Source organism: Myotis myotis, unplaced genomic scaffold, assembly GCF_014108235.1.
Source record: "Myotis myotis isolate mMyoMyo1 unplaced genomic scaffold, mMyoMyo1.p scaffold_m19_p_18, whole genome shotgun sequence".
In the NCBI taxonomy this organism is placed as follows: Eukaryota; Metazoa; Chordata; class Mammalia; order Chiroptera; family Vespertilionidae; genus Myotis; species Myotis myotis.
The window spans coordinates 427308-449966 of NW_023416322.1; the positions used below are offsets into that span (position 1 = coordinate 427308).

A 22659-nucleotide genomic window follows, 5' to 3' on the forward strand; every position below is an offset into this window, starting at 1 on the left:
ATAACAAGCATTAATGTAAACATGATACACTTGCAATTTCATAAATGCCAGAGAAACCACCCCTTTAGGTATGGGATGATTTGCTGCTTTTATTTATTTATTTGTACTTTCTAAAATGTGGCTACTAGGGAATTGGAGTCTTTGTGTGTGGCTCATATTGCATTCCCGTCGGAGAGCGTTGCTCTGTGTTATGCCCAGATTTCAAGATCCCCAAAAGACCACACCAGGGAGCCAGCCAGTCCCATGCAAAAGCAGAGTCTTTAATACAAGCTCGCTTGCCCCGCGCCCCCCCCCCCCCCCATTACTGGATGCAAGAGAGAGCCCCGAGTCCCAAGAGAACAAAGAATTTATAAGAATTTATAGGGCTTGGGGTGGGGGGGGACAGGGTGCAGCTAGGGTCTGGTTACACAAAGACAGGGCGGGTGGCTAGCATACTTTTGGCCTTGGGCTAGTTATTTGGGTGGGCTTAGGGGGGGACGTGGGTTACAGAGATTGGCCATTTAGGTCAGGGTTTTTCATCAGGGTCTTACAGCACAAAGGTCAGGAAGTGACCATCACATTCTGAGGCTTGGGCCGTCCCCCACTATAGCCTTATCAGGACCTTAGCTGCATTCCTGGAGCTTCATTGGTCCACTCAGGTGGTGGTTGGGGGAGTTGGGTCAATACCGGCATTCTTGTGGTCACTCAGAAAAGGAGGGGGCTTGGGCTGAGGGCCCAGCCCTACAAGGCAAGATAGGGGAGAGTGAGGGGAGTATGTTTCTGCTTTGTCCTTTCACTCTGCAGACGTGGTCAGCACTGAATCGAGTCTATCAGGTTTACCAGGAGCTGTTTCTTCCCCAGTCTCAGCCAGGTGATGCCTGTGGATCCACATCCTGGTTAACATGGAAAGTCCATCTCTACTTAGCAAATGGCAGCAGGCATTGCCTTTGATATTCATCTAAAACATTCTCTCCGTTGTCTCCAGCTCTCAGACTCTCAAATCCTCTTGATGGTCTAGTTGGAACAATTCTCTGACTTTGACACTTGATACTCTTTCCTGAACATAATTTTAAATTTGTCCTTGAAATCCATGAACCTCCAGCCATAGGTATTTTTTGCTGCCAATATACCAACGCCCACCCATCAATCCTGATCCCACAGGAACCATACCTGTTTGATTTTGCTACGAGGGGAGAAGCAGTAAAAAGATGCTATGTTCTGAAATCAGTCAATCAATAAACACACCAACATGGTTCGATGAGGTACAGAGGGCCTCTTAGTACCGATTATTTGGATGGTTTTCTAGGTAAATACCATCATGACTGTACTCCCTGGTGTCAAACTCCAGGGCCCGTATTGTTTCGTTTATAAATTGGTGCGGGTGCCGTCATGCACTTCACGTGATGTCGGGCCTGGAAGTACGTCCTCATCCATCTGCTAATGAGAGAAAATACACACCTAAGCTTCAGGGACATATTCCCTCCAAAGTGTCATGTCAGAAACGCTCGCCCCGAGCCTTCGTTCTGACCATTACTACACAGAAGAGTCGGTATTGGAGGCCACTCAGTGGGACTCGGGAATAAAATCTGATTCTCAAGGCATGTGATCAGTCTTGCCTTCTCGGGGCCACTTACACACTCCAGGAAAGTGGGTTACACATCCATGAGACTCTCTGGCCTAGAGAAACTCCCCGTCTGACGGTCTTACTTGTGAATTATGGAAAGACAGACAACATGGACAGATAGATCGACACGGTCACCTGCAGGTACTGAGTGGGAGGTGCAGGTGAGAGTGGAGGCAGGACTCAGGGGGTGTCCTGGGGCAGCCGCAGCCCCGGTCTGGCCATGGCTTCCTTGTTTATACACAGGAAGGCCTTGGGCTTTAGCGTTCTCTGCCTGTGGTTCTATGAGTGAACGCTCTGCCCTGAAATTCCAGTGTCAGTAGCTTGAACCAGCTGGCACCAGATGTCACACTTTGCCTTTATTTTCTTCTTTGTTACGAAGCAGAAATCCCCGCACCGTTTCTCATAAAATCAGATTTTGAAATGATTTGGACGCGGACACTCTGTCCCCCCTGCAGAGTGAGGGGCGCCTCTGGCCACCATTCGGGTGATGCCCACCCAGGCCCAGCGACAGGGTCACAGCCCGACAGGGAGGGATAAGCACCTGCCGGCGGGCTGCGAGAATGCGGAGCTGGCATTTCCGCCCGCTCAGGAGGTGGTGCTGAGGCGGCAGGAAGAGAGCGGGGTAAGGAGCCGGCTGTAATGCGACCGTGACCAGATTACGACCAAATAAGGAAACTTCACGCCCAGGCGCCCACCTGCGAAGAAGCCTGGCGAGGAGGGAGCTCCAGGCCCGCACGCGGAGCCGCCAGGTCTGGGTCGCTCTCTGCTCTCTGCCGAAGAGAGAAACAGGTGAGCTCGAGCTCCCATCACGTGGAGAAGGAGTCGCCTTCCAGCAAAAGTCAAAGCTTAAAACCCTCGGGGCACTCACAAACACGAGCCCTCTTGTAATTGAGCTGTTATTAGGTCCCAGACCAGCGGTTCTCAGCCTGTGGGTCGCGACCCCTTTGGCGGTCGAACGACCCTTTCACAGGGGTCGCCTAAGACCATCCTGCATATCAGATATTTACATGACGATTCATCACAGTAGCAACATTACAGTGATGAAGTAGCAACGAAAATAATGTTATGGTTGGGTCACAACATGAGGAACTGTATTTAAAGGGCCAGAAGGTTGAGAACCAATGACCTAGACAGTGTCCATTTTACAGGTGAGAAAACTGAACTTTGAGAGCTAAGTGCCATCGGAAACGTTTTAGACAGTCAGTGGTGCGTGTCATCCACATGGCGGTGCGTGCTGTCCACATGGGGGTGCGTGTCATCCACATGGGGGTGCGTGTCATCCACATGGTGGTGTGTGTCATCTACATGGCGGTGCGTGTTGTCCACATGGTGCATGTTGTCCACATGGAGATGCGTGTTGTCCACATGGTGGTGCATGTTGTCCACATGGTGCGTGTTGCCCACATGGAGATGCGTGTTGTCCACATGGTGGTGCGTGTTGTCCACATGGCGGTGCGACCGCTCTCCAGAGCTCCCGCTTGAGATACTGAAACTGTCCCCTTGTACAAAGCAGCTCCCCCGCCCCCGGCCCCCCCCCCCCCCCCCACAACTACCATCTGCTTTCTGTTTTCTGAGTTTAACGCCTGCAGATTCTTCCTAGACGGGTTGCCTGTTGTGACTGCCGTGGATTACAGACCACTTTCTGCTTGTCCATTCCCCGGAGGTGACACCTGGCTTAGCTGTTGGGAAGAATGCTGCAGTGAACACGAGTGTGCAGATATCTGAGATCTTGCTTTCAATTCTTTTGGAAAAATAACCAGAAGTAGGATTGCTGGATCATGTGGTAAGTTCTATTTTTAATTTTTTTGAAGAGTCTCTATACTGATTTCCATAACAGCGGCACCATTTTACATTCCCACCAACAGTGCACAGGATTCAGATACCTGCACATGCTCACCAATGCGTGTTGCTTCCTGTCTTGTGACGTCTTGTGGGCGTCCGGCTGAGTGTGAGGTGATGACATCTTGTGTTTTGATTTGCATTTCTCAACAGTTAGTGATATTGAACGTCTTTTTCATGTGTTTGTTGGCTATTTATATGTCTTCTTTAGAGACATGTTTATTCAAGTCTTTTATCCATTTTTATAAATCAGGTTACTTGTTTTTGTTGAGTTGTAGAAATTCTTCATATATTACAGATATTAAGCTCACCAGACAACGGTTTTCTCTCATTTGCACTCTATTGACTGGTATAGCTGTTGTGTTTTTAATATGTTTTTATTGCTTTCAGAGAGGAAGGGAGAGGGAGAGAGAGAGAAACATCCATGATGAGAGAGAGCCATTGATCTGCTGCCCTCTGCACGCCCCCCACGGGGGATGGAGCCCGCAACCTGGGCCTGTGCCCTGACTGGGAACCGAACTGTGACCTCCTGGATCATAGGTCATCACTCAACCACTGAGCCATGCCAGCCAGGCTGATGTAGTTAAAAAAAATTTTTTTTAATTGATTTCAGAGAGGAAGGGAAAGGGAGAGAGAGAGAGAAACATTAATGATGAGAGAGAATCATCAATTGGCTGCCTCCTGCACGCCCCCTACTGGGGATCAAGCTAACAACCCGGGCATGTGCCCCTGACTGGAATTGAAACCTGGGACCTTCAGTCCAGAGTCCCACACCCTGTCCACTGAGCCACACCGGCCAGGGCTAATACATAGTTTTAAGTTTGATGTAGTTCCATTTGTCTATTTTTGCCCCATAATCTGACTTTTAACGGTTTTTCATGTTGTTCTGCTGACTTACACTATACAGCCACCTGCACAGGATATATAGCCTTTATTTTACGGCTCTCTTAACAAAATTATCTTTAAAAAAATATTTTATATGTTTTTATTGATTTCAGAGAGAGGAAGGGAGATGGAGAGAGAGAGAGAGAAACATCAATGATGAGAGAGAATCGTCAATTGGCTGCCTCCTGTACATCCATCCCCCACTGGGGATCGAGCCTGCAATCGCCTGTGGCCTGTGCCCTCCTGGTTCATGGGTCTATCTATGCTCAACCACTGAGACACGCCATCTGGGCACAAAATTATTTCTTGAACTTGAAAACTTTCTTCTGTGTTTGGAGGGTTGGGGAGTCAGGGGTTTGAAGTGCAGATGAAGGAGGGACAGTGGTGTCTTTAGAGATTGTCTTGGGTTGGGTGTTGCCCACAGATAACTACTCCCTTTGGTTGTGGTTGTTTAACATACATCCTTATTGGTTGCAGATATAAACGGGTTTTTCCGTCTTGTCTGGGTCACACTCCTTTAGAGCTTTCTGTACGGGTAGAAGCAGCACCGACCTGAGACTCACAACAAAGGCCCCGCCCCCAGCGCTGCTTCCTGGGTGTCCCTGGTTGCTCACTTGCACCATAACCCACCAGGAGTCCCACAGTACAAACCAGCTGCACAGGAAAGGGTTAGTCTCAAAGCAGACTGGACAGTCATTTGATTGTGCTGCTGACTCGTTAGCAGAAATGGAATCTGCTGACTGTTGAAAGTTATGTGAGAGGGTAAACCAGCTTCCTTCCTCTTTCCTTGGTTCATCTCCTGAACCCTGCTGGACTCAGGCCCAGTTCTGCGTGGACTTTGAAGACCAAAATGCTTCAGGATGTACATCCCAGTCGCCTGCGGCTGCTTCAACCACTGACAGCTTTAGTTTCGCTGCTGCTGGGTGAGTGGGGCCCCTCTGGGGTAGGGAGGTTTCTGCCAGGGACCTGGGTGGTGAGGAGCAGTCTGGGGCCCTTGGAGCTGGGGAGGGATCGACAGCAGAGAGAGAAGCCTGACTCTTACCCATCGGCCAGGCCCTAAGGCCGCAATTCAGAGGTCCTTCCGCAGTCTCTGCACCAGATGTTCACGTGGACTTTGTGGGGGAGACAGGGATGAGCCTAGGCAGTGATGGCGAACCTTCTGAGCTCGGCGTGTCAGCATTTTGAAAAACCCTAACTTAACTCTGGTGCTGTGTCCCGTATAGAAATTTTTTGATCTTTGCAACCATAGTAAAACAAAGACTTATATTTTTGATATTTATTTTATATATTTAAATGCCATTTAACAAAGAAAAATCAACCAAAAAAATGAGTTCACATGTCACCTCTGACACGCGTGTCACAGGTTCGCCATCACTGGCCTAGGGCGTGAGCGAGGAGCATCTTGCACGACGACAAGGGAAGCAGGCTCTTGTGGGTCCTCCGGGAAGAGGGCGTGCAGGCTCCCCCTTCCCCGCCCCCACACACACTGCCTCTGCTCCCTGGGCTCCCCCTGCACCCGCCGCTGACCGCCCTCTTCTCTTTCACAGCTTCTGCAGACCGGGGAGCTGGTGAGTCTGCTGAATGCTGCCTGGGGTTTACGGTGCTATTGCCTGTCCCACTAAGAGCAGGGCTTGGGCTCAGCATGAGCAGTGCCCCCTCTTTAGAGGGGCCTGGGGTTGGATTCTTGGTAAGACTCCTCCTGGGTCCACAAAGACACAAAGGGAGGAGGCTGCCAGAGCACATGGGCCTGTAGTTGGATCTACAGTGGACTCGGCCTGAGGGCCCCTGGGAGCTCCTTTGGAATCCATGGGACTCCCAGGACACTGAGCTCCAGCCCTGTCTGCTCTCTGCCGCCAGGTCTCCCGAAGGCTGTGGTGAGCCTCCAGCCCCCCTGGTTCCAGGTGTTCCCCGAGGACAACGTGACTCTGACCTGCCAGGGGGCCCACAGCCCTGGGGACAACTCCACCCAGTGGTTCCACGATGGGACCGCCATCCCCACCCAGGTCCAGCCCAGCTACAGCTTCAAGGCCAGCAGCAACCACAGCGGGGACTACAGGTGCCAGACGGGCCAGACCAGCCTCAGCGACCCTGTGCACCTGGACGTGACTTCCGGTCAGTGGAGGAGCTGGGAGGCCTGGGAGGCGGACCTGAGAGCTGCTGGCCCGGCAGAGGGTTTGGGAACGGGGTGGCCGTTTCTGGGAAGTGTGGCCCGAGCTGTTGGAAGTGGTTTCTGCCCAGTCATTTCCCCTCGCACCCCCGCCTCCTTCGCTTCTATGTGGGTTCCTCGGAGTATGTGAGGTTGCTTGGCCTCAGTCCTGATTGAGCAAGAAGGTGACAAGGCCACAAACAGGCCACCGGGGGTGAGAGAAGCAGGAGGAAATATTTGTTCCAGACAGCCTTCCTGCCTCATGGCAGCGTGGTCAGCACAGTGGCGAGAGACCCACAGAAGGCAAAGGCCCTGGGTGGGCATGCTTGGCATGGGTGAGGAGGAACACACGAGGCCGAAGTGGGGGGGGATTATGAATTTATTAGGTCATCTGGACACCGGATGCGCTGAGCCCCAAAATGGCGCCAGCCCCCGCAGATGGGGAGCCAGGTTTTTAAGGACTCTGGCCGCTTCTTCTGGGCTTAGAGCTCTCTGTGCAGGTCTGGATTGCGGGGAAGTCGTAGGGGAGAGAGAATGGTCTCAGCAAGTGGCATGTCCATTGTGAAGTGGCCTGAAGGCCAGTTCCCAGGGGAGGGTACCAGTTCCGTTATTCGATCAGACCTCACTGGGAGGCCTTTCTGCCCAGGGCAGGAGGCCAGGGGGAGGTGTGATCTGGAAGCCTACGGCAGAAGTTGGGGGAGGCTTGGAGTTTGGTGCAATACGTCATCTTTGTTCCTGAAGGAGATGGGAACTCATCAGATGGTTTAAATTGGTCTGACTTAGGGTTACATATATGTCTGAGTGTTCAGTCCAATAGATTCCATGGAGAAGTCCTGCACACAAGCCACGCCCACCCAGTGTGTGAAACTGTGAGCACATTCACACTGCAGTTGACTTTGATTTGGGCCGTATGCCCTGCGGACGGCTGCACGAGGCAGGCAGTGCTAAGTCCTGCGTGAGGGGCTGGGGCTGTCTTCTAGGTCCTGTTTCCCGAGAGCCCCGTTTCTGTTGATGGAGCCCCAGTGAATGGACAATCAGTACTGACCAGGGGTCAGAACAGCGCTCCCAGCCTGGGCGACTTCGGCCTGGGAATTATTTTGAGCTGAAGGTGATGGAGACCCAGCCGGGTCCTGAGGAGCCCTTACCTCTCCCTGAAGAAATGAAGTTATCACCAGCAAGAACTATGCATGGCCCCTCCAGAGGGCAGGGCGCGCTGCTAATTCCTGGACATCTTCTCTTCGTGTGTCCTGCATGACCTTCCTCCTCTCCCAAGACCCCGTGCCTTCCGCACCCTTAGCTCAGGCCATACCCCCTCATCATCCTTCCTGTCTCTCTCATGTCTGTGTGATCCCGCACATACTGGTCTGTGTGCACTTGAGCGTGCTCATTGTCCCTTGTCACTCTGTCCAGAGCCTATTTAATTATTAAACAAACAAGAACCTACAAGGTTCTCTTCCTCCGTCCCCCCGCCCCCCAGCCTCAAAGCCTGCCCAGTGGCGTCACAGCTCCCTGCCTGCTCTCTGGTCCAGGGCTGCCCCCAACAGCTGGCTGCGCTTCTGTCTTTTCCTACAAAAATGCAAAACTTGAGATTTTAAAAACCTTTGCTCTAAAGGGTTGTTAGAGGGAAGCCACCTGGTCCCCGCCCTTCACTGTGCAAAGAAATGCAGCCACAGGCCTCGGGGCCCAAAGCTCAGGGGAGCCCAGGTCAGAATCCCGACTCCAGGTTTGCCTCCTGCTGACTCATCACCGACACCTTGTCCTTCACGGTCAGACTGCGGTTCTTACATAAGCGCTCGTTTACCTGAGGCGCAGTGCGCGCCAGTCTTTATTTTCATAGGAATTAGAGCGATTGGGTTTTTCTAGTGTCTTCAAAGCATTCTCTAGAGCAGCGGTTCTCACCCTTCTGGCCCTTTAAATACAGCTCCTCATGTTGTGACCCAACCATAACATTATTTTCGTTGCTACTTCATAACTGTCATGTTGCTACTGTGATGAATCGTCATGTAAATATCTGATATGCAGGATGGTCTTAGGCGACCCCTGTGAAAGGGTCGTTCGACCGCCAAAGGGGTCGCGACCCACAGGTTGAGAACCCCTGCTCTATAGACTTGTCCTCCCAAGCACTGACCTTTGGAATCTGGTGCCTCTGCCGTCAGTGAAGGGAGGGGGTTCGACTTGTTCCGAGCCACCACTGAGCCCGAACTCCGGGCTCACGCCTGCTCCCTGCTGCTGTGGCTGGAGGTGGCGAGGCCTTACCAGGCTCCCCTGGCTGCTCCTTCACTTCCCAGAGCGTGTTCAGAAGCTGCCCTCCCATTTGGAGCCCAGACCCTCACGCTTGCCCTGGAGTTGCTGTGTGTCCTTGGTCACCATCAGAGGAGACCTGAGGGTCCCCTCCTGCATGGGCAGGTTCCGGTCCTGCTCGTCACCTCCGAGGTGCTGGGGGCACCCCCCCCCCCGGGGGCAGCTTCTAACTCCTCACCTGGCGCCCGAGGGGCTCCTACTCTTTATATTAAACTCCGCCAGGCTTCCTTCCTTCAGGCCCGACTCACAGGTAAGAGAGCCGCACACCTGCCAGGAGGCATCTCCCGCGGCTGGGCCCACAGCCTCTGGCTCCTGGGAGTAAGGCAGCCCCACAGGAGCCGCAGGGCTGCATCCAGCCTCAGACCCTCTCCTCCCCTGTGTCTTCCAGCCTGGCTGCTGCTCCAGACGCCCCGCCTGCTGGTCCCGCAGGGGGCCCCCATCGTGCTGCGCTGCCACAGCTGGAGGAACTGGCGCCTGTACAAGATCCAGTTCTTCCAGGACGGGAGACCCAAGTGGTTTTCATACACGAACGCCAGCTTCTCCATCCCACACGCGAACGCCAGCCACAGCGGCGCGTACCACTGCTCAGGGCTCCTCGGGCAGACGCAGCACACATCGCAGCCCGTGAACATCACCGTCCCAGGTGGGAGCTCAGGCCTGGAAGGACGGGGAGGCGGGGCTCCCTCAGCTCCGGCGCACCCCTGTGCGGGCCTCAGTGTCTAGCTGCACCTGATGGCGGGGTGGACATGAGCGCTGGTCCAGCTCCCTCCTCAGGGATTAAAGAAACGGTGTCACTCACTGGGAGTTTTAACTCTCAGGGGATAAAAGCCACCTTTTCATCCTCTCATCCACCTCGCAGACACACCACCTTCCCTCTCCCACCTCACTGAGACCACGTGGTCACATGTCCCTCTGTCCGCAGGACTCGGAGGCTGGCTTGTGTCTCCCAAGACCCCTCAGCCTCGGCTCCAATCTTAGCTCAGGGCAGCCAGGCGGCATGGCAGTCTCTCATATACAGAGCACCAGGCCGCCATCTGATCTTGAGAAATTGTGCGCTGTGAACTCCAGAGTGCATCCTGTCAGGGACATCCAGGCCACTTCTGCCAGATGAGGGCTAGGCCGTGAGTGCTGCCCAGTCCCGGGCGCAGCAGGAGGCGAGGGAAGTGCTGGGGATGAGGTCTATGGGCTCCCTCGTTCACTTCTCCCCAAGGCTGTGCCCTGTCACGTTTTATATTCACGATGCACATTAAAGGCTTTGAGAAGCCTTGTTGTAAAGAAAACTTTTAAACTAAATTTCATAAGGCATTTGCAAAACCTACATGACCACAAAAACCTTTTCCTCTATGACTACGTGGGGGAGGAAAAATGTTCTCTACCCTTTAAGTTTCTCTCATCTGGTCTAATAATTAAAATGACATGAGATAGATTAACGAGAAAATGAGCAAATTCAATTACACACCTACGTATGGGGACCCACAGACATGAGAATCAGAGACAGAAAGGGACATAAGACATTCTGAGCTAAGGATGAGGTGAGGCACGGTGGGGGGGGGGGGTTTGGCGGAAGGTCATTGCAGGATGGTAAGAGCAGATGCTCAGGACTGAACTAGTTTTCTCTGCCCCCTACATAGGCCATAAGAAGTTATTTCTGGCCCTGGCTGGTTTGGCTCAGTAGGTAGAGTTCGGCCTGTGGACCCTTGGTCCCGGGTTCAGTTCTGGTCAAGGGCATGGACCTTGGTTGCAGGTTCCTCGCTGGCCCCAGCCCTGGTCGAGGCTCCTGCAGGAGGCAACCAGCCCACGTTCCTCTCACATCGATGGTTCTCTCTGTCTCCCCTCTCTCTTCCACTTTCTCTAAAATCAATGGAAAACGTTTCTCATGAGCCCACAGGGTCTCGATTGCCTTCAGCTCAAAACATCCACACGCCAACGTGGCACCGCGTGGGGAGCCCCTTAGCTCCTATCAATGTCCCTTGGGGCAGACGCCGGTGCTGAGGGAGCTTTACTTGGAGGCGAGGAGACTCGACCTGCTGCTCGACCAGGCTCGGCCCCTGGCCTGGGGACCTGGCTGTGGATTCTGACCGTGGCCTTTAACAACTGTCGTTTCTCCATCCGCAGCCCTTTCACCCGTCCTTCCTCCGTGGCCCCAAATCGCGTTCTGCCTGGTGATGGGGTTCCTGTTTGCAGTGGACACGGGGCTCTATTTCTTTGTGCAGAAAGAACTTCGAAGCTCAGCGAGGGACTGGAGTAGTGACAAAGTCACATGGACCAAAAGCCCCGAGGACAAGTAACGCCTCCTCCTCGCACCTGGAAGAGCTACAGGTCTCCGCAGGCCAGACCTCTGCCCCTCCCCAGCGCCTCCTGGTGGGCGAGCTGGAGCTGCGAGGGCCTGGGGGCAGGAAGGGCCTGTCAGCTCAGAGCCAACCACCCCCAGGCTCTCCCTCACTGACTTCCTGCTGGCAAGAGGACTGACCTGTGTCTTCACAGGCCCTCACAGAGGCCTCAGACACACGCTCACCAAGTCCTGCTTCCACTTTCACATCAGCCCAGCAGCTGAGCGCGGCTCGGCTCCGTCCTCCAGGCCGGCTAGCCTCCCGCAGGCCTGTTCTCGCCAGAGCCACCTCTAAAGTGCTTACCGGCCACTTCTGTGCTCCAAGCCACGCAACGCGTCCCCTTGCACTTAGGAGAAAGCTCAGGCCTTGGCGGCGCTCTCAGGCCTCACTGCCTCCACCTCGGCTGCTCCTGGTCCTTGCTTCCCCAGGGTTTATGTTATTCCCTGTTTCTGGATGTTCTTTCTTACAGACGTGTCATCATACGTCAACATGGACTTTACCCAAATGTCACCTATCAGCGAGGCCTCCTTGATCATTCAGTATGATTCCACCCCACCGTCTCCTGACCCCCCTCGCCTGCTCACCTGCTCACCTGCTGAGGGTTTACTGCCCAGCCCGCCCGCCCTCGGACCCAGCCCCAGGAGAGCAGGGCCTTTGCTCACTGCTTACACCACGGCCCAGCGCGGTGTCTGGCACGTGGTAAAGAACTCGGTGTTCGTGGAATGAGTAAAGTCTTTAGCAAATTTAGGAGATTTTAAATCTAGAAACGATGTAGTGCAGTCTCCTCATTTTAAAACGGAGGGAGCAGTGGCCGGGATGCTTGAAATGACCTTGCTCAGATGTACAGGTGGGTGATGTCACCACTTTATAGACACGGACCTTGACGGACACGGTTCTGGACACGTTTTGTTCTACAACTTGCTTTTTGCCCTCGGCCATCAGCCTCACCCCCATTTCAGAGCGCCTACTGAAAGTCATCACTTTAATGTCTGTTCTGCTTCCCATGATGCTCACACGCAGCTCCCACACGTGAGCAGGCCTGTGCACTGCGGTCCGAGGTAACAGGGAGCAGTGGGCGCCCCGGGAGCGATGGGCGCTGCAGCTGATGCCCAGGCTCGGAGGTGCTGGCTTCAGCGCTGGGCGTGGAGCTGGGGCGGGGGGTAGGGGGGTGGGGGGTGGGGAGGGGTGCTAGGAGGTTTTGAGCCTCAGGGCTGGGAGGGAAGGTGGAGGGAGCTGAGACAGGCAGTCCCTGAAGAGGCCAGGCCACTGGCCCCCTTCTCTCTCAGGCCCTTGGCTAAAATGCCCCAATTCCCGAGAGGAAGGGATCCGGGAGGGCAGCCTGGAGGAAGCGAGGGCTGACTGGGAGCTCCTTCCCGTCCCCACACCCCCCAGGCCCCAGCTTCCTGCAGGGGAAGAGCCATCTGAGGAGAGAAGGGCCACTTTAGCTTCTCCTTAAACACAGTCGTTTCATTTGAATCAGGCAAATTACAAAGGTTACATAAAAGCTGGGCCCGGGACGGAGACCTCAGGGCGCCCCTGGCCACAGGCCGGATTCCACCCCGGGAGGGCGGCGGGGGTGCGGGTGGGGGTGGGGGCGCGCTCGGGCCCTGCGCTTCGCTCCTCCGTCTCCATCTCGCGGCTCCGAGTATTTGGCTTTCGGGGGAGCCGACGTCAAGCAGAAACCTGAGTTCAAACAGGACATTCCGGGTTCAGGACCCCCGCCGCCAGCGATTGGCCACAGGGGGATCGTCACCGCGCCGCGTCCCGCTGTTTTGAAAGCGACAGCTGGGGAGTGGGGACCCGGCCGAAGAACCCAGCCTTCAGCTACCTGGCTCTCCTGTCTCCTTGTTGAAAGCGCCAGGCGGTAAAAAGGGAAGACAGCAGGCTGCATTGGCCGGGAATCGAACCCGGGCCTCCCGCGTGGCAGGCGAGAATTCTACCACTGAACCACCAATGCTCGCGGGGGCGGCCCTGGCAGCATCTCCCTTCTCCCCGACCGTACCTTTGGGTCCATCCGCAGCGGGGGCCCAGACGCCCCTCTGTTCCCGGTCGAGGAGGGTGCCGGTCTGTTTCAAGGCGAAACAGCGCCAAGACTTGAAAACAGCGATTGCACTCCCGGTGCGAGCCCGCCGCCCTGCCGCCGCCCTGCGACTCCCTGGCAGCGGGCGGACCCTCCCGAGCGCCGGCCCGGCGGCCCGCAGCCGGGGCGGATGGAGCTTCGTTCATGATCAGGCAGGTGTTTGGGAAGAAGGTCAGAGGGCGGGGGCCCGTCTCACCGCCTCGTGTCAGCGTTTGTGGAGTCTTCGTGACTCATCCAGAGGCAACGGGAGAGCCAGGCCGGGCCCTCGCTCTCGGGGAAGTCAGAGCACAGGGGCTTGGAGTCAGGTCAGGGGTGAGCCTGGGGCGAGCTGCCGCTGCCCATGGCTCCCTGGCTGCAAGCCTGGTGGGTCCTTTGGGGCTAGGAGATGCCTTTGGGGGAGGAGGTGGGGGAAGAGGAGGGAAAGGGCCAGCCCGGGCTGCCCCCAGCGGGAGAGCAGGCCCTGGTCCTTTGTCTTGAGGCTGTTCTTTCTCTCTTGCAGGCGGGAATCTGAGGGGAGGTCAGGGGGGAGGGTTCCAGCAGAACAGTCACCGGTGTTCCAGGCGGGCTCCTCCAGGGCCATGGTCTCCACCGATGGGTCAGTGTCAGGGCAGGGGGTGGTCAGGCATCACAGCTGGTCCAGGTGCCGCCCTGGAGCTGAAGTACAGCTGAGGCCTGGCTGTCTGGCATCTCCGGGGAGGGGACCTCCTGCATCCGCTGTACATTGCTCTGCAGTTTGTTCAGCTCTCTGCCTCAGTTTCCCTGTTCCACCTGCCCTGGCTCACTGGCCTGTTTCATTTACCGCGAGCATGTGGCGCAGGTGCAAATTGGCTTACAGTTTTCATGGTCTCCTGTGAGTGCACCACCGTCGTGTTCAGTTCACATTTTGTAATTTAACTATTTTAGCCTTTGTTCTAGGCACCGTGTAAGTGCTCAAATGATCCAGAGTAAAGGGGGCCTGGTGAGAAGAAGGGACAGAACAGTCCAAGTTAAATGCCAACCTTCAGAAAGACAGATGAGATAGCCCCCTGCTAACCACACCCAACAAGCACATGGAGCCCCTGGAGGTCTTATAATGCGTTGGGAGGTCTAAGGTCTGCATTGCTAATCAGCTCCCAGGCTGCCTCACTAGCAGCAACACCACCTCCACTGACTCCAAGCGGAGAAAGAGGTCGAAGGCCTTTCCCAAGATCAGAGTCTAGGAAATAACAGTGCAGTTGGCAGACTTTCACTAATCAACCCCAAGGCCTTCTGTCCTCACACTCAGGGACCGCACACACTCAGGGACCGCACACACTCAGGGACCGCACACACTCAGGGACCGCACACACTCAGGGACCGCTCACACTCAGGGACCGCACACACTCAGGGACCGCACACACTCAGGGACCGCACACACTCAGGGACCGCACACACTCAGGGACCGCACACACTCTCCCTCTTCCCCATCACCAGCTGCTCCCAAATCAGAAACTGGCTTCTTTGCCGTCACCAAGAAAAAGCAGTTGAAATAAGCAACTCCATGACTGTACCTTTCCTCTCTGTGACTCTGCCCAACGCTGTTTCACCTGGTGAGTTCTTTTCCTGATTTTGGTGACTCGGCAAGCCTACTGAGTTTGAATTGGTGGTGGGAGTGGGTCGGGGTTGGGAATCTGAGGCTTTGACACCGCTGCCTGAGCACTGAAAAGTCTCAGGCCAATTACAGCAAACTGAGGGCTCTGTAACTGAGGGATCTGGGTTGAGGCCTTTTCTTTTTGTCAGCGGAGTCACTGCTATCGGCCTGCCCTAGTGTGCTTGGCATATAGAAAAGGCTCGATGCATTGCTGTTGAAAAAAGAAATGAATAAAAAGATGGTGGTGTAGCTAAACGCCGGTACTCGAGTCCTCCCACAACCACATCAAAATTACAACTAAAATACAGAACCATCATTTAGAACCTCCTGAAATCTGGCTGAATGGAAGTCCTACAACTAGAGAAGTAAAGAAAGTACATTGAGACTGGTTGGAGGGGTGGAGGGGAAGAATGGGCTGGTCCGACAGCCATGTGTGGAGTTTTTTTTCGAGCAGGAGGGATATCTCAGCTGCAGAGGTCTCCTCGGGGAAGCAAGGAGTCCCAGCCCCACACCAGATCCCTGGCCCATGGCTCCAGAGCTGGGAAGAGAAATCCCTGTAACCTTGGGCTGTAAAAACCAGCAGGGATTGTGGCTGAGTGACACAGAGGCTGCTGGAGCTCCAGGCAGTGCCTCTTAAAGGGCTGGGGTAGGAACTTACAGCCTCTCTCTTCCCCTGAGCTCCAGTGCCAGGCGGTGGCTTTGGGGGATGCAGGGACATATTGGGAGAAACTGGATTGTCTGGCATCAGGATATAACTCAGCGTAATTTCCTCCAAGATGGGGGTGCTTGCTGGGATCATTGTTCCTGAGCTGGGACCTCCCAGTCCCAGAGCTGACTAGGAGCCATATCTGAGTGGCCCCCACTGTTGGCTCTGCCCTGGTGATTCCCTGAGATCCAGCCCTATCCAATTTACAGCCCCACCCAAGCTGTTTGCAGCAGCTTTTCCATGTGAATGGCCTGTACTAGCTTAGGCTTCAGACTTTAAAAATCCCTCAAGCAAGTAGCAGCTGGTATCAGTGTGACCCAAACCTATCAATAAGAGGCCCAAGACCTGGTACTAGCAGCAGCCTGCCTTGCTTCACAGGTGGGCCTCTCCTGAACACTTCCTAGCCCAATACAAGTAGCAGCCATCTGCAGATCGCTCTGTAGCTCCAGCTCAGTGGCCCCAGGCAGTGGCTGATTTTGCACCTTTGGGGGAGGGGCAGAGCCAGTGCACCCAGTGGACAGCTTCAGACCATAGCTTACACTTGTACACATCCACAAGTGACACACTCAAAGGGAAGACTCAGTGAGCACCCAATCAGAAGAGCAAAAAGAAAAAAGAATCCAAAAATATGAAGACAGTGTAAGGACAACTTTCAGTGTATCAACATTCACATTATGGGGGTGCCAGAACAACAACAGAGAGCAAGATATTGAAAACCTATTTGAAGTAATAATAACAGAAAACTTCCCCTACCTGATGAAAGAAATAGACTTACAAGTCTGGGAAGTGCAGAGAGTCCCAAACAAGAAGAACCCAATGAGGCCCACACCAAGGCACATCATAATTGAAATGCCAAGGGCTAAAGACTAAGAGAGAATCGTAAAAGCAACAAGAGAAAAACAGTCAGTTACCTACAAGGGAGTGTCCATATGACTGTCAGCTGATTTCTCAACAGAAACTTTGCAGGCCAGAAGGGAGTGGCAAGAAATATTCAAAGTGATGAGTAGCAAGAACCTACAACCAAGATTACTTTATCCAGCAAAGCTATCATTCAGAATTGAAGGTAAGGTAAAGAGTTTCCCAGACAAGAAAAAGCTAAAGGAGTTCATCATTACCAAACCAGCATTACATGAAATGTTGAAGGGTATTCTTTAAGAAGAGGAAGAAGAAAAAAGATAAAAAATATGAACAATAAAATGGCAATAAATACAGATCTGTCAACAATTTAATCTAAAAATCAAAATAAACGAACAAGAAATCTAATGAACAAAATAAACTGACGAATAAAATAGACTAAGAGGCATGGAAATATGGAACAGACTTATGAATCTCAGAGGGAAGTGGGGAGAGGGAGGTGGGAAGAGATTAACCAAAGATCTTATATGCATATATGCATTATCTAGGGACACAGACAATAGGGTGGTGAAGGCCTTGGGTGGGGCGGGAGCCTGGTGAAAGAGGACAATGGGGAGCAAAGGGGGAACCCTCAAAAATAAAGATTTTTTAAAAAGAAATAAATATTATAGAAAAAAAGAGGAATAAGTAGGCACTGAGAAACTGGAGTCTAAAGAAAAGAAAAGGTGTTTTTCATAGTCAGAGATAGACCTTAGTCTCAACTGTTCCCTAATTTCATACACCAGTCTAGTGCCTACAGAAGAAATACTAAGTTCCATATTTAAGTGAAGAACCTTCATCTTCGGAGGGAAAGAAAAGCTACCTTGTCAGGAGTGGGATTCGAACCCACGCCTCCAGGGGAGACTGCGACCTGAACGCAGCGCCTTAGACCGCTCGGCCATCCTGACGCTGTAAATATCAGCCTCTATTTAATTCAAGGGTTACATATTACTTACAGCGCCGTGTCATGATGTCAGGTGACATCAGTGTGAAGTTTATGATTTTAAATAAAATAGAACTGTTCCTGGACTCCTTAGCCAAGCACGGCCAATAGAACTGCCTCCGACTCACCCTGCTTCACCATCCTAAACTGCAAAGACCTATTTTCCTTGGCGCCTCTTCTCTGGCGGGCGGAGCCACGCCTGGTGGCCCCTTGCGGGCGGTCTCCCGCCACCCTCGTCTCAAATCGTGGTTAGGGTCCGACGGCGGTGGACCCGGTGCTGGGGCGCCACATGGCCGAGAGGACAGGAGGAGTGAGTACGGGATGCATTTTTCTCAAAGGACACCTCAGGGTCACGGACAAAGCACGAGTAGGCAGGTGAGAAAGGTCCACGGCTTGCAAGCCTCAAGTACGAATTTCTGAAAGGCTAGGCCTGAAGGCGTTGGTGGTATAGTGGTGAGCATAGCTGCCTTCCAAGCAGTTGACCCGGGTTCGATTCCCGGCCAACGCACACGTGTTTTCCTCCGCGCCACGAACAAACTGGGTATATGAGCTCACACCCTCCATCATCAAGTTTATGAAATCTAAGCACTGACCAAGTTATTCGGGTGAAAACAGAATGAAGTTTTGGTGTGTGTGTGTATGTGTGTAGCACACATGCTGGTGTGAAGACTAAGTATGAAAAGGAATCTGATTAATGTGTTCATATTAGTTACATGTTGAAATGATGTTTTGCACATATTGGGTTAAATAAGGTAGATTATGAAAATTATCACCTGTTCCTTCTGATTTTTTAATGTGACCATTGGGAAATTTAAATTTCTATCGGATTCTCATTACATTTTAGTTGTGTCCCCCTGCGGGCGGTCTCCCCTCCACCCTCCGCCCCAATCGCCCGTTCTAGACAGCAAATGTGCAACTTTGCCCGCAACTTGCATCTGTCACGAAACAAATTGCTCCGGAAGCTTAGATGTAGATTCCTAAGCAGTAATTTTGAGGGAGGCAGCGTGCTTCTCCTCGTTAGTATAGTGGTGAGTATCCCCGCCTGTCACGCGGGAGACCGGGGTTCGATTCCCCGACGGGGAGGCCGTGAGATATTTTTGTCTACAACGTCCTCCCTTTGCTGAAACAAAAATTATTCTTGCAGAATGCTAGGTTTTCTGCAGAGTTCGTCTCGCCTGAGAATTTCTTGGATGACGGGCAACAGTTCTGGTGAGTGCGGTTTGATTCTGGTTCTGCGTGAAGTGCGTTGGGTCACTAACACTGCAATAAAGTTTCCTCCTGATCTGCCGGCAGGCTACCTTCGCCGGTCCTCTTCCCTTCCCCCTGCCCCCGACCTGCCTTCTCCCGCCCACCAGAGGAGAACCCAGAGTCCCAGTTCTGCCTTCAGCCCCAAACTCTAAATTCCCACCGTTCCTTTTTGTTCATCTCGCGCACCGATGTGTGGCGGTGGCAGCCGAGTCCCCTCCGTCACCACCCCGAAGGCGCGCCAACTGGTGAACCGGTCTCCCTACAACGCCTTTCTGTCTATTCCAGGCGGTACCGAGACGTGAGCGCGGGTCTGACCGAGACCTGCTTTTATCACCAACGAACACGCTGCTTTTGCTTTCAACTTCCCTGGGCTTCGGCTGCTGGTCTGCAATGTGACGGGGGCCACCTCCCAGGTTTAGAGACCTCTGGCGGCCTTGAGTTCTTTGCAGTAATCCCTGCACTGGCTCCTGGCACATAGTATATGCTCATTTTTTAAAAGATGCCATTGTTCCTGGATATAGTAGTAATGTATAGCCCTTGTAGACAATATGGAGAATAAACAGAAAGAAAAGCCAGCCATCTTTTTATTATCCAGGAAATCCTTATTAATATTTTGCTGTATGTTTACTCCTGACATTTTGAAATGAGAAATTGGAATCATACTGTGTATATTTTTTAAACCTACTTGAGTGTTTACTTTAAAATGTGAATATTTCTATGTTCTTTAAATATTAGTCTAAAACATTATTTAAATGACTTCCTTGTGTTGTACCCTATGGCTACATAATAATTTCTTTAACAATTCTCCTCCTTTTGAAGTTTTGCAGTTCCAGTATTTTCCTGTCTCCTCTGGGGTGGCAGCTCTCGGCCTTCCGGCTGTTACTCCCCCTGGCCCCCTGGAGTCTCTGCTCAGTCGCCCCCGTTCCAGGGTCAGCCACAGACGTCAGAGCAGATGTACGTGCAGGCTCGGCTTTCCCGGACCAGGCGCTCATCTCACTGGGCGGCGCAGGAGGGAGAAGGAGGCTCCGCGTGGAGGCCTCGAGGGGCCTGGGACTCGGGTGACAGACAGACGGCGCTCCCGTGCCCAGTGCAGCGAAGACTCGGTGTGGCAAGTGCCTAGATACGCCCGGGGAGGTGATGGGACTCACGAACCCTGTGGCCTTGAAATGGCCCAGGGACAGAGGGGCAGAAGCCGCTCTCCTCTGGGGGAGAGGGGAAGGGCACTGGTCCGGAGCCTGGGTTGATGATGTTGGAAAAGCGGCCTTTGCCCTCTGAGATTTGGGTTCGATGTAACCTTGTGAAAGTCATTCAACCACCGTCCTAACACGCCTGCAGAAACCTTTCAGAACCGCTGGGTGGAAGATGTTAGGCTCCCTTACTTAGGTTTTGTATTTTGCAGGACACAGTTGGTTGCCGGGGTTCATGTCCCAGCATCAAGAAGGGTTCAGGAAGCTGGAAAAGGCTGTGCGCAGATGACATAGGAATCCAGAGACTAATAAAGAGTCCGGAGACGAGTTATAATTTTGAAAGGCATTGGGGGTCAGAGGACCTTCAGCTAAAGGAACTGAAGACTCCCTCCTTGTCTAGGACCCTTGCTTTTATTAACACAATTTGTCCTAAGGCAAGTGGAGATAATACACTTCAAAGGGTAAGGTTTCAAAGGGTACAGAAGCATTGTCAGTTTGGGGAATAGCCTACGGCTGTTCAGGGGTTTGGCCAGTAGGAGGCAATAACATGTAGATTAAGATGCCCTTTAACTGTCTGGCAGCCACAGTCAGGTTCCTATTCAGGTTTGGGGAAATGCCTTCAGCCATTCCCAACAGGTGACTACATGTGTGACTCAACCCTGTTGATTCCCCAAGTCTCATCAACCTTTTGATGAAACTCTTGAAATTATGACATGCTGGAATTGGTCTACGGCAGTTGGTATTTAAATTTTTCACAGTAAGATTATTATGAGTTAGTACTAGCACATGTACACAGGAACTAATCAATTGTCTAGATCAGCAAAAAAGTTATGGACGTACTTCTCTGAGCAGAACCAGTGAACTCCGGAGCACAGGGAGCACGCACCTTGGCTCCCCAAAGACCCCTGTCCCTCCATCCTCGACGCCCCCTTCCTGAGCCTCCGGATCCGAGGGGAGCGCGGGCGGGACCGTCCTCGAGCTCCCAGGCCACCTGGACCGCGAGCGTTCGGAGACGTGGCGCCAGGACTTGCTGTCGGTTAACTGACTTGCCAGGAAGACTCGCCTGCGCCTGTCTCTGTGGCGCAATCGGTTAGCGCGTTCGGCTGTTAACCGAAAGGTTGGTGGTTCGAGCCCACCCAGGGACGCGGGTGTCCGTTTTGAGCCTGGGCCGTGCGTCCTGACGCCTGCTGCCCTTTTGGATGAGGCTCTCCAGCACCCGCGCCGGGACGAGGCCGGCACTTGGACTGCGCGTGGGGTTGTAGGTAGAATAAACCCTTCGCCGCGGGACGGAGCTTCGTGGGAGCTGCCCGGGCTGGCTCCTCAGTGCGCGCCTCCCGGCAAGTGCTGGTGGCCCGCAGGCGCCGGGCCGGGACTGGCTCCCAGCTCGCGGGGAACCTGGGCCGGCAGCCAGGTCGCGTCCTATTGCTCCCCGAGTCGCGGCGGTGGGCGCCGCCCCTCCAGCCCCGCGGCCCTTCCCCCCGCCACGCCCATGGCCGCGGGAAGCTGGCGGCGTCGGCCTTCCCGCCTCTTCCTCCCCCAGGGCGCGGCGCGGAGGCGTCTGGACGCTCCCCTGCGCTGCCCAAGCCCCCGCGGCCGCCGGGCGGCGCTGGCTCCTCGGGCGGGAGGGGAGCCCCGCACCATCTGGCCCTGAACCCTGCTCGCCCTCCCTCTTACACTCTTGGGCTTTGAATCTTTGCTCGTGGACCAGCCTTTCTCCTCTTTGCCTGGCAAACTCCCACTCGTCCTTCCCCCTGGCCCCCCGCAAAGGAAGCCTCTTCACCTCCTTCTTTTCTAGCTGTTCTCACTAGATTCTAGTGACTAGAATGCCTCCCCCCGCCCGGGGTGACCCTGTGCTGTTTCTCCTGGTGTCCGGGCCCAGTGCAGGGGCCACACGGGCGGGAGACGAATGGCCAGGTCTCCAGGCGGACTGCCTCCTGCCTGCGCCCCGAATGGCCGGGTCTCCAGGCGGACTGACTCTGCCTGCGCCCCGAATGGCCGGGTCTCCAGGCGGACTGCCTCCTGCCTGCGCCCCGAATGGCCGGGTCTCCAGGCGGACTGCCTCTGCCTGCGCCCCGAATGTCCAGGTCTCCAGGCGGACTGCCTCTGCCTGCGCCCCGAATGGCCGGGTCTCCAGGCGGACTGCCTCTGCCAGCGCCCCGAATGTCCAGGTCTCCAGGCGGACTGCCTCTGCCTGCGCCTGCCTGGTCCGCACACCGCGCTCGGCCTCGGGTGCAGCTCACCAAGCGCAGTGCGGCTGGCCTCCCCTCTGCTCAGGCCGCTGCCTCTTCCACCGGTGCCCCTCCTACCTGCCCCCGGCTCAGAGCTACCTCTGCCCCCCCGCCCCCCACCGCCTACACCTGTAAAAGCCCGGAGCCCACTTGTCAGACAGGACTCGGAGAATCAGCCAGCTGAGTGGTTGGTTCATAGGAGCTGTGGCCAGACGGCTGTGATGGAGAGGGGTGTCCACCAGCCCCGCTCAGCGCGAGGAGAAAAGGCTCTTGTCATTCATGCTTTGTCACCGCGGCGTTTCCATCTTCTCTCTCAGAGCAGCAAGCAAGGTCTCCTAAAATGCTTTGCTGCAGCCAACAGCGGTCCTGTGGCGCTTCCCAAGCAGAGCGCCGAAGCTTTCTTCCCGCAGCGGCTGCTCCCCCTCCCACCCCCCGGGGGGGGGGGCGGCACGCTAGGGATTCAGAGTGATAGGGGTTTATGGTCTGATAGATAGAGCAGCTGAATTAATCTGAGATATAATCATATTAGTTTGAAATCCCGAAGTGCACATGCGTATAGGAATAGAGGGTTAAGTTTTTTTCTTTTCTAAGTTTCATCTCTCAGGCCGGTGCGCTTGCATCTCCCTCTGATCACAGGCAAAGTGATTGGGGAGGTGATTC

At 54.2% G+C, this 22659-nt stretch overlaps 1 protein-coding gene and 5 non-coding genes across 7 annotated transcripts; 4 read left to right on the forward strand and 2 right to left on the reverse strand.

Moving 5' to 3' along the window:
- The first annotated feature begins 4980 nt into the window (after positions 1-4980).
- Positions 4981-11871, forward strand: LOC118673376 (low affinity immunoglobulin gamma Fc region receptor III-like). 2 transcript variants are annotated; one of them, XM_036344079.1, is made up of 5 exons: positions 4982-5250; positions 5875-5895; positions 6185-6439; positions 9163-9417; positions 10890-11871. In XM_036344079.1, exons 1-5 carry the CDS (start codon positions 5178-5180, stop codon positions 11060-11062), a joined length of 777 nt encoding a protein of 258 aa, XP_036199972.1. In that variant the 5' UTR covers positions 4982-5177; the 3' UTR covers positions 11063-11871. The 2 variants fall into 2 exon arrangements, with proteins under 2 accessions (XP_036199973.1, XP_036199972.1); XM_036344080.1 differs by lacking the exon at positions 5875-5895 and having other exon boundaries at positions 4981-5250.
- Positions 11872-12990: 1119 nt separating this feature from the next.
- On the reverse strand, positions 12991-13061 carry TRNAG-GCC. The gene has a single exon. It is a non-coding gene; the product is annotated as a tRNA-Gly (tRNA).
- A 4157-nt stretch (positions 13062-17218) lies between these two features.
- On the reverse strand, positions 17219-17301 carry TRNAL-CAG. Its single transcript has one exon. It is a non-coding gene; the product is annotated as a tRNA-Leu (tRNA).
- A 471-nt stretch (positions 17302-17772) lies between these two features.
- TRNAG-UCC lies at positions 17773-17844 on the forward strand. The gene has a single exon. It is a non-coding gene; the product is annotated as a tRNA-Gly (tRNA).
- Positions 17845-18347: 503 nt separating this feature from the next.
- On the forward strand, positions 18348-18419 carry TRNAD-GUC. Its single transcript has one exon. It is a non-coding gene; the product is annotated as a tRNA-Asp (tRNA).
- A 2423-nt stretch (positions 18420-20842) lies between these two features.
- TRNAN-GUU lies at positions 20843-20916 on the forward strand. The gene has a single exon. It is a non-coding gene; the product is annotated as a tRNA-Asn (tRNA).
- Positions 20917-22659: the final 1743 nt, after the last annotated feature.

What these genes read in the sequence shown, in the direction of transcription:
- LOC118673376 (XM_036344079.1), top strand. Translation starts at nt 5,178, where the DNA reads ATGCTTCAGGATGTACATCCCAGTCGCCTGCGGCTGCTTCAACCACTG. An exon ending in TTCTGCAGACCGGGGAGCTG is followed by an intron (nt 5,896 to 6,184) that starts GTGAGTCTGCTG and finishes CTCTGCCGCCAG; the next exon opens with GTCTCCCGAAGGCTGTGGTG. An exon ending in GCACCTGGACGTGACTTCCG is followed by an intron (nt 6,440 to 9,162) that starts GTCAGTGGAGGA and finishes TGTGTCTTCCAG; the next exon opens with CCTGGCTGCTGCTCCAGACG.